Source organism: Cajanus cajan, chromosome 9 (assembly GCF_000230855.2).
Source record: "Cajanus cajan strain Asha chromosome 9, NIPB_CcT2T_4, whole genome shotgun sequence".
In the NCBI taxonomy this organism is placed as follows: domain Eukaryota; kingdom Viridiplantae; phylum Streptophyta; class Magnoliopsida; order Fabales; family Fabaceae; genus Cajanus; species Cajanus cajan.
The window spans coordinates 18,370,415-18,380,830 of NC_138525.1; the positions used below are offsets into that span (position 1 = coordinate 18,370,415).

At 34.7% G+C, this 10,416-nt stretch overlaps 1 protein-coding gene across 4 annotated transcripts; it reads left to right on the top strand.

Moving 5' to 3' along the window:
* Positions 1–674: 674 nt before the first annotated feature.
* Positions 675–4,528, top strand: LOC109815474 (bZIP transcription factor 29). 4 transcript variants are annotated; one of them, XM_020380209.3, is made up of 5 exons: positions 675–975; positions 1,075–2,287; positions 2,377–2,509; positions 2,643–2,727; positions 3,917–4,528. In XM_020380209.3, exons 2-5 carry the CDS (start codon positions 1,098–1,100, stop codon positions 4,156–4,158), a joined length of 1,650 nt encoding a protein of 549 aa, XP_020235798.1. In that variant the 5' UTR covers positions 675–975; positions 1,075–1,097; the 3' UTR covers positions 4,159–4,528. The 4 variants fall into 4 exon arrangements, with proteins under 4 accessions (XP_020235798.1, XP_020235799.1, XP_020235797.1 ...); XM_020380210.3 differs by having other exon boundaries at positions 675–915; positions 1,078–2,287; XM_020380208.3 differs by having other exon boundaries at positions 676–915.
* The last annotated feature ends 5,888 nt before the right edge of the window (positions 4,529–10,416 follow it).

The following is a 10,416-nucleotide window of genomic DNA, read 5'->3' on the forward strand; positions in this document are numbered from 1 at the left end:
TATCTTTTCATTCATAAAACTCAAATTTAATACTTTACTAATTTAGTATCATTCCAATTAGTTGATCTATTTACACTAACATGATATTTAAAGATAAAACATTAAAAAAATATATGAGTTTACAAAATTTGGAGAAATAAAGTGTAGAAGGTACACAAATCTTTCACATGTTTTTTTTTTCAAATTTATTTTTAAATATTATATTGATAAATATCATGCTATTCAAATGATAATAAATTATGTTAAAATTAAAATTTAATGATCAATAGTTAATTAGAAAACTAAAATTTTATAATTTTAAAATTAGAGATCAAAATATCTATAAAAAAAGAAGATTATATATTAATCTTTAAATATTTGAAAATTTTTAATTTTAGTCTATAAACAATTATTTTTCTTAACATTTTGGTTCTAAAAATGAAATAACTTTTTCGCAAAGAAAATTTTAGAAATTAAAATTAAAAAAATTTGTTTTAAGTTTAAAAATTAATTTATTAAAATTTATGAGAAAAACATATTTAATCAGAAAGAAAAATTAAGGAACAAGAATGCATGTCAGAAAAAGAAAAAAAAAGTAAAAGGAAAAAAAGAATGTAATTTAGCGAAAAAAACTGAATCCGGAAATAAAGGTGAAAGAAATAATATCCGCGTCCCTTTGAAGTTGACACGCGCATAGAAGAACAATAAGCTTCAAACACACACAACCACATCGTCATATTCATCGTCCAAACACTCTCCGACACTTCAACATCTCGTGTTCTTCCTCTAGAAACCTCTTCCGCACCACCGTGGAATTTTCCTGCTCTTGTAACACAAAACACACTCTCTGCTTCTGATATAATTTACGCTTGTCCTTGTCATCGTGCTTCTTCAAGATAGGGTTTGCACTTTTTAGTCACTACTATCCATGACCAGGTACATAAAGTACTGTGTTAGTTCTGATGTTCATCAATTATTACCGACTTTTTAACTAGTGTAAGTGAACTATGTGTTAGGGTGTTAAAGTTTGGTTCATTTCCTTTATATGTATTGCAATTGAACGAATATTGATTAATTTTTTGTGATTGTGTGTAGAAGGGTTAGTGATTGTTGAGTCAATGGAAGGTGTTGATCAAAGTAACATGAATCGAAATAGTTCTGCATTTGGTTCATCATCAGGAGCAAATCTCAGACCCTCAAATCGATTGAATGCTGTTGAGAATCAGAAACCCTATGGTATACCACCCTCACACCCCAATACCAATGTTTCACCTTCATCGCCTTATCCCCAATTTTTTGGCTCTCAATCCCAGTCCAATTCTGTTTCTCAGCGTTTAGGTTCTCCCAATTTGAGCCCTGCATCATCCCATGCTAGGTCTTTGTCTCAGCCCTCATTTTTCTCTCTGGATTCCTTGCCCCCTTTGAGTCCTTCCCCTTATAAAGAGCCCTTGGCAGCCACCTCCTTTTCTGACACAATTTCAACTGATGTTTCTGTGGAGGAAAGCTTGGGTACCTCTCATGCCCCTTCCTCTAACCGTGGCCATGCTCTTCAGCTTGGCCATTCTCTCCCCCCGCGTAAAGGGCATAGGCGCTCTAGCAGTGATTCCCCTTTAGGAATCTCTGATTATATTCAGTCTGTCCCCCAGTTGGTCCCCACCAGGGCTTGGAATGATCGTGAAAATTTGGCTTCTAGGGGAGGAAACTCTGGATTTGAGAAGCCGATTCAGTTGGTGTTAAAGGAACCATTTAAGGATATGGACCGTGTTGATGGCTTTAGTGGAGAACATATGGATGTGAGGAAAGAGGATGATTCACTGGATGATTTGTTTAGTGCATATATGAATTTGGACAATATTGATGGTCTGAATTTTTCTGGTGTGGAAGATAAGGATTTGGATAGCAGAACTAGTGGTTCTAAGACAGTTGAAAGCAGTGACAACGAAGTTGAGAGCCATGCAAATGGAAAGGCAACTGGTGCTCAAGGGGCTAGTTCAAGCTGTTCGGAAGAGAGGAGGGAAGGAGTGAAGAGGAGTTCTAATGGAGATATTGCACCTGGTTCTCGACACCGGAGAAGTTTCTCATTAGACAGCTCCATAGGAAATTTTTGTATTGGAGATGAGTCACCTAAGCTTCCTCCTTTGCAAAACCGAGTTGGTCAACACTCGCCTAGCAATTCCATAGATGGTAAGCCATCTGAAACAAGCATTGAGTTTGGAAATGGTGAATTCAGCTCTGAGGAGCTAAAGAAAATAAAGGAAAATGATAAGCTTGCTGAAATTGCCATGGCCGATCCTAAGCGTGCAAAAAGGTAATAATAGTCTTATCTTTGACTGTCTTTATGTCCCTTTTGGTTTTTGTGGGAAAACAACTAAGGCTGTAAAATATTTGTCTATCTAGGATTTTGGCTAATCGTCTATCTGCTGCTCGCTCAAAAGAGCGAAAGATGCGATACATTTCTGAATTGGAGCTTAAGGTCCAAACACTTCAGACAGAGACAACCACATTATCTACTCAGTTTACCAAATTACAGGTGGGTACTTTCTGAGTTGAGTCAATATTCCCTTTCCTTCAGTTTGTCAACTAAATATTATTGTGATGATTAATGTTTGCTACTATCATTCCTTTATTTTTTTTTTCTCCTTTTTTTTTGTGCTTTTCTGCAGATGGATAATTCAGAGCTTAAAAGTGAGAATAATGAGTACAAATTGAGGATTCAAGCCTTGGAACAGCAGTCCCAACTGAAAGATGGTATGGATATACATTTTTCTTCTACTTTGTATTAGCTAAAATCTGCTTTAGCTTATTCCACCCTGTAAACCCATGTTATTTTTTTTACAGAAATAACTTGTATATATGATCAGGTTCAATGATGTGTAATTTTTATTTAGTCACGGATTTTATGTGTGATAACAATGTTTTACTTTTTGAATGTGTAAAGACAATTATTCACACCTGTGCTGGTTCTCTACATGTAAATGGCTGATGTCAACTAACTAAAACTCAAACATTTTCTATCCAATTGTGTTTGAGATCTCTGAACAGCTTTCAAATCAAGCTGTCTGGCATAGGAATTTGATTTCATCGTGACAAATGCTTGTTAATTTGTAACCCAAGTACATTTTGCTCTAGTACCACATTGTTTTTCTGAAGTTCTAGTCTGCATGTCATGGGCACTTTAAAACTGCATATGAAATGTTAGAATGTAGTTTTTCCTGCATAGGAAGTCTCACTCAAAACGTTCTTGATGCCAAAACAGAAAGAAAAAGGGAGATGAGGGAAATAGGTAGTAAAGGTTCGAATGTTCTTTTTCCTGTATATGCTAAAATACTGTAAGTGTATAACTCATTATATTGGATGTTTTGATACATAATGGAAAATAGTAAAAAAACTATACTAACCATTATTATTACCATACAACTTGTTATTTTTTCAGCTGCAGTGTTTTTAAATAGCTGCTATAGCTATTGCATTGCGGAATTCCTTTAATCTGTGATCACTATAGAGGCTTCTGTGATGTCATGTTTGTAGCATGTTTCCTGCATCCTCTCAACATCTCGGCTGAGTTAATATTATGTTGATTTTTATGCATATTATTTTTATCTGCATACAACTTATGTTTTTGTGCTTATATAATTGATATATATTATATATTTTAACTGCTATGCAGCTTCCACTATTTGACCGATACACTACGCGCTTTATAATATAGCAGATTATTGGCTTTCTGCCATTTTCTGCAATCCGCAATTGATAACACTGATCAGCTGTGACTTTTTAACTATTTGTTTAATTTTTAGCAGCTTCAACTCGTAACTTTGAGTATATATCTCCATTGCATTGTCCTCTCCCTTCATCAAATGCACTGTACTGTCTTGTTTTTATGCTGAAGATAAGTATTCAGCTGTGTAATCAATCATTTGTGTTCTTATTTTGACAGCTCTGAATGAGACATTGGATGCTGAAGTGAGGCGTTTAAGACGTACTGTTGCAGAACTTGGTGGAGAGTCCCTCCTCTCAAGTCGCATGGCTCAACAGCTTTCTATTAGCCAACAAATGTTCCAGTTACAGCACCAGCAGCACCCGGGCCAGATTAGACAAGTTCAACTGCACAATAGCCATTCACAGGAACAGACACAGACTCAGTCACAGCTCCACAATGGAAAAACTACTGCCTATTGATCACATTGATTGTACATAAGCATTCTACTGCCATGTATACTCGATGTTTGTGATAGATATGAACGAGAATAATATCTTGCATGACCAAGCTCAAGTGAAAAAGGACTCAATTCTAGACAACCCATTAACAAAAGAAAACTTCAAAAGATACAAGAAGTAAAAGGAGTCCATGTCAATGCAATTCTTACCCAGTAAGGTTGTTGTTTTACTTGTGCAAGGCCAAGAAATTTAGAATTGTTGATTTTATTACCTAGATTTCGAGTTATTATATGTAAATTTAATATGATCTGAGATTGATTTCATTAAGATTTATGATTGATTGTATTAGAATTTATTTTAATTTATTTATTTTAAAAATTTATTAACTCTATTAAGATGAATATCATTTACTATCATTAGGATTTGTTTCTTATTATTTGGATTTATTTTCTTACTTTTTTTTTTCTTTCATACCATGTTTCCCAATCAATTGGGGTTTTGAATTTGAATTGAGCGAGTTTTCTCTACTAGAGTGAAATGTAAGTTTGAATGAAATGAGTTTTCATTATTGCCATGTGATTAAGAAATATCAAGATGATTAGTTGAATTTGAATGAAATGAGTTTTCTCTAACTGTGAGAGTTTTATTATTATTATTATTATTATTATTATTATTATTATTTATTTATTTATTTTTAATGTTTTGAGATAAATGTTTAAAATATGACCTTATGAAGACACCTTGTAGAAATTTCATAGCATTTACCTCATCACCTGTTTTGATTTGAGTGTGGTATTTTTTCTAAGAAATTGGAAGTTATTTCCTAAACTTCAACTTTCCAAATTAATTCTCTGGCTGTACGTGTGGAATATTTATTTTTAGAAAAGACAATTTATTTCAGTAATTTTTACGTGTCGAAATAAATTTGTTTTTGATTATTTGCTGGTGCTTTTCTTTGCGGACAGCCAAAAAAGAAACATTTCAAGTTGATTGTGGTTCTTTTTGTTTTTGTATGATCATACAAGTTTGCATATATAAGCCTATTAATTGTTATTTTTTTTCTTCCTCAAAGTTTTACCCATGTATACTTGGAATGATATTCTTTTTATCTTAGAGTCTTTGAATACAAGTTTAGGAATATTTTTGATATTTTTTTATTATTAAAAAAGATTTTTTTTAGTAGAGAAATTTTCAAAAAAATACTTTTAACTTGTATCTAGACAACATTTTAATCAATCTTGTAACCTCTTCGTTGGACAACAATCGATCATAGTATATTACATACCGACCTTAGTAATATTTTCTTTACAAAATTTCTACCCTAGTTGGCCTAAAAAATGCTAAGAACATACTAAAAAGTCTGTTGTGCCAAGATGAAAGTTTTAGTACAAAATTGATTGAGAGTGAGAGATAGAATCAAAAAACACTCAAGAAAACAGGATTTAGTTTTTTCAGTAATAACATATAAACTATTTTTTCTTTTCCTATTTATAACCAACTTAATTAAAAATTCTGTTAAGTTTGTTTTGAAGCAATGACAAGAAGGAAAAAATTACAACCCCCATCACAAGTTTCTCTTAACACTAGTTATTAGACTAACTAACAACAATTCTCCACCTTAGTCTACTAACATAGTAAAAAAATAAAACACTTTTAGTCTCCCAACATTCAAGTTTAAGTAGTGGAAAAACTTTGTATTGGGTAGAGGCTTGGTGATCATATAAGCTGGATTGTGATCAGTAGAGATCTTCAACACTTTCATTAATCCTTTATCAATGGCCTACCTGATAAAATGCAACTTAATATCGATGTATTTTGTCCTCTCATGATGGACTGAGTTTTTAGACAATTGAATAACACGTTGGCTATCACAAAACATTGTAGTTGGTTCTAAATCTTCAATTCCTTTGCAATGCCTTCTAGCCAAATTGACTCTTTTACTGTCTTAGTTAAGACAATATTTTCTGCCTTAGTGGTTGACAATGCAATTACCTTTTGTAAGGTTGCTTTCCAACTTACTATAGTGCCAAACACAATGAATACAAAACTAGTGATTGACTTTTTGGTATCAAGGCAACCAACATAATCAGAATCTACAAAAATCCTTCTATTGCAAACTCACTTGTCCCCTTCTTTGTTCCACCATAGACTAACATCCTTCCCATTAATCCCTTGATATATCTTAGGATCCATTTCACTACTTGCCAGTGAGGTTTTCTAGGATTTGCTATGTACCTACTAATAAGGCTAACTACATAAGCTATGTTTAGTCGAGTGTAGACCATAACATACATTAGAGAACCAACAACACTAGCATAGGGAATGCTTGCCATATAAGTTTCTTCTTCATGAGTCTTAGGGGCTTGATTGCACACAGTTTAAATTGTTGTGATATAGGAGTGGTCACAAACTTGTAGTTTGACAAACCAAACATGTTAAGAATTTTTCTTAAGTATGAGGCTTGAGAGATAAGCAATTGTTTATTCTATCTGTTTCTGCTTATCTCCACTCTTAGAATTTTCTTGCCTAGCCTCAGGTTCTTCATCTCAAATTCCTTACTAAGTTTTGACTTTACTTTTGCTATCTCAACCTTGTTGTTGCTTACTAGTAAAATGTCATAAACATAAAAGAATAATACAACAAATAACCCTTGCTTAAGGAATTTGAAATACACACAATTATCATAGTGACTTTCAATGAATTTAACATGTTCCATAAATTCATCAAACCTCCTATTCCATTGTTTGGGAGACTGTTTCAAGCCATAGAGAGACTTTGTTAGCTTGCATACATAGTCCACCTTTCCTTTGACTTCAAATCCCTCAGGTTGACTCATTAGAATTTCTTCATCCAAATATCCATATAAGAAAGCTGTTTTTACATCCATTTGCTCTAGTTCAAGGTCAAGTTGAGCTACCATTGATAGAATCAATATGATGGATCTATGTTTAACAACTGGAAATAATACCTCATTGAAATCTATCCCCTTCTTCTGTGTAAAGCCCCTTGCTACTAGCCTTGCCTTGAACCTCTCTGGTTCAATTCTTGGAATCCTTTCCTTCTTTTTGAACAACCATTTGCAACTCACCACCCTTGCTCTAGGGGGTTTCTTTACTAGTTTCCTGGTTTGATTTTCATGTAGGGACTTCATTTCCTCCCTCATTGCATTTAGCCACTTCTTACTCTCTTTGCTTGTCATAACAACTCTTACTGTCTTAGGATCATCTTCCATTACCTTAGTTATAGTGATAGGGCAAATGCAATTAGATCAACATAGCCATATCTTCGTGGAGGTTTGATTTCCCTCCTTGTCCTATCCCTAAGCAACATATAGGTGTCTTCTTGTATCCTTGCTCAAGACACGACAACTTATAGCCTTTTACTCCTTTTGGATACCCTATAAAACAACATTTTAATGCTTTAGTGATGGAAACTTGCTTTGGAACTGGATTGACGTTGATTCCTCTTCAAGTTTCTCCCTAGACCTTTGACTCCTTGATTCTTCTCAAGCTTTTCCAAAGCTTCAAATGGAGGAGTAGCTTCGGATTTCACAAGGTTTGGTGAAGAACACTCTTCAAGAGGCACCACTCCTTGGAAGAGATAAGTCACTTCAATCCTCACCACACTCTTGCTTGAGAGGATAAGAGAATTGGATGAATGTCAAAGAGGTTGGAGACTTTTAGAAGAGAGAATTTCTGAACAATTTTGGAATTCACTCAATATATGATCAAAAAGTGATTACAATGGTAAGAAAAAATTTATATAGAGTAGGGAAACTTGTGGTACAAGCTAGGCTAACCATGGTTCAAGAGAACCATGGTTAGCTTAACTTGACCGGTCTAGTTGGTTTAGGAGGCTTGTGGAGCAAACTTCTAACTTAAAATCTTGGAAAGCAAGCTAAGTTAGAAGCTTATAGCACAAACTTCCCAAGTGTGCAAAGCAAGCCAAGTAATTTGGCCAAGAGAACTAGGCTAGGTGGCAAAGGCTTGAATTCCATATTTAATCCAATCCAAAATCTTGGAATTGGTTTAGTTAGGTTCACCAAATGATGGTGAGACCTAGCTAAATCAATTCCTTGGAAAATATGGAGCAAAACAAGCACAATATGTAAAATTTGGCCTAGGCCCAATTCTGGTTCAATTACTAGTTGCACCTACACACCTTGCTATTTGTCATCCCACTTCTATTACTGAAAATATGAAAATGAATGACCCTTAATACAAGGTCAAATAGAGCAAAAGTCTCCAAGTAACACACCCTAAAATCCTAAGGGATAACCTATAATAAAAGAAAGAAAGTGCCTCACAAATACAAAGGTAAAATACACCTATACAAGCAACTACTATGTATAAGTATCATACAATGTATATACAATGAAAACTAAGAGACTAATAAGAGGAATAATTCTCAATGCTCATGAAGAGCAAAGGTCTAATAAACACCTCTTATGTAGAAGTCTCCTCTAGCCTCCTAACCATGGACCTAGTTAAAGGTCCAATGACCTTCAAATATGTAGCCTTCTTGGATGGTCCTCCATCATCTAGGTTTCAATTTTTCTTGCTTGATGTGAGTAAAGACAAGGCAGCCAAATACTCTCAGGTGTTTCAGGCTGGGAGGGTGCCTTGAAAAAAATTCCTCAGGTGTCTTAAACTCCAATGTGGTTGAAGGGCATCTATTTATTAGATACACTGTAGTGGTGGTTGCCTCAGCCCAAAAATACCTTAGGCAGATTTGCACTTAACAACATACACCTCACCCTTTTTAGGATAGTTCTGTTGAACCTTTTAGCAAGTCCATTCTGTTGGGAAGTGCGTGCAATGGTCTTGTGCCTTGCTATACCATGCTCTTTATAGAAAGCATTGAAGGATTCATAATAGAATTCTAGACCATTATCAATCTTGAATCTCTTCACTTTCCTCCCAGCTGGTTTTCAAGAAGCACCTTCCAGTTTTTGAAATTTTCAAAAGTTTCATACTTTGTTTTTTGAATGTAGATCCAAAGTTTCCTTGAGTAGTCATCAACTATATTGAGAAAGTACCTTGCACCTGAGTGAGAAGGGGTCTTGGTAGGTCCCCACAAATCAGCATGGACATAGTCGAGGGTCCCCATTATTCTCGGTTGGCTAGTTCAAAATTGGGTCCTGCAAGCCTTGGCATAGACACAAAGCTCACAAAAGTTCAATTTTTGAACCTTGTCTCCACACAAAATTTCCTGCTTGCTCAGCTCCACCAATTCATTTTCACTCACATGTCCCAATCTCATGTGCCAAAGCTCAGATTTGGTGAGAGCCTTTTCTGTAGTGGCTGCAACTAAGCTAATCACAACCTCACCATCCATTGCATACAAACCATTTCTCATAATCCTCTCATCACAACCTTTGAATCTTTTACAACGTTTAGTACCCCTTGTGATCCATTGAACAAATACCCTTTTTTTATTTATCAAATTCACCAAGAGAGATAAGGTTTCTCTTTAGTTCTGGCACATACCTGACATCTTTGAGAATTCTCTCCACACAATCATGAAACTTGAATCTGATTGTTCCAATTCCTTCTATCTTACAAGGTTTATTGTCTCCCAACAAAACCAACCTTTTTTCTTGATTTGAGAATTCATGATCCATTCAAAATTTGGATCTTCCTTTGAGACAACTAAAGTTTCTGTTGATTTATACCCATTAGTGTGGACAATTGCAACATTACCTGCATCTCTAGACCTTTCTTGATTTCCTGCATTCCCCTTTCTTTCTGGACAAAATTTTCTTGTATGACCTTCCTTCTTACAATGATAGCATCTGATCTTAGATAGATTTCCTCCACCAGTCTTGCCATAATTTGATTTTGATTTTTGTTTATTAGTTTTTCCAACTTTCTTTAAAGGTTTTCCTTTGAATGCAAGCCCTTCACTTGTGCTTGATGACTTCTTCTCCTTCATCTTATTCAATTATTTAGAATTTAATGTAGCTTGCACGTCATCAAGAGATGCAAAATCTCTTCCAAATATGAGTGTATCCTTGAAATAAAAGTGTGATCTTGGAAGGGAACACAGTAATAACAAGGCTTGATCCTCATCATCAATTGTAACATCAATGTTCTCAAGGTCTAAAATCAACTTATTGAATACATCTAGTTGCTCTCCCATAGGTCTATCATCTTGCATTTTGAAAGAATACAAAGATTGTTTCAGATAAAGACGATGTAGCAAAGATTTTGTCATGTATAGGCTCTCCAACTTTGTCCACACAACAACTACAATCTTTTCCTTCGAAACCCACCTCAG

What these genes read in the sequence shown, in the direction of transcription:
- LOC109815474 (XM_020380209.3), top strand. Translation starts at nt 1,098, where the DNA reads ATGGAAGGTGTTGATCAAAGTAACATGAATCGAAATAGTTCTGCATTT. An exon ending in CTCAGTTTACCAAATTACAG is followed by an intron (nt 2,510 to 2,642) that starts GTGGGTACTTTC and finishes GCTTTTCTGCAG; the next exon opens with ATGGATAATTCAGAGCTTAA. An exon ending in GCAGTCCCAACTGAAAGATG is followed by an intron (nt 2,728 to 3,916) that starts GTATGGATATAC and finishes TTATTTTGACAG; the next exon opens with CTCTGAATGAGACATTGGAT.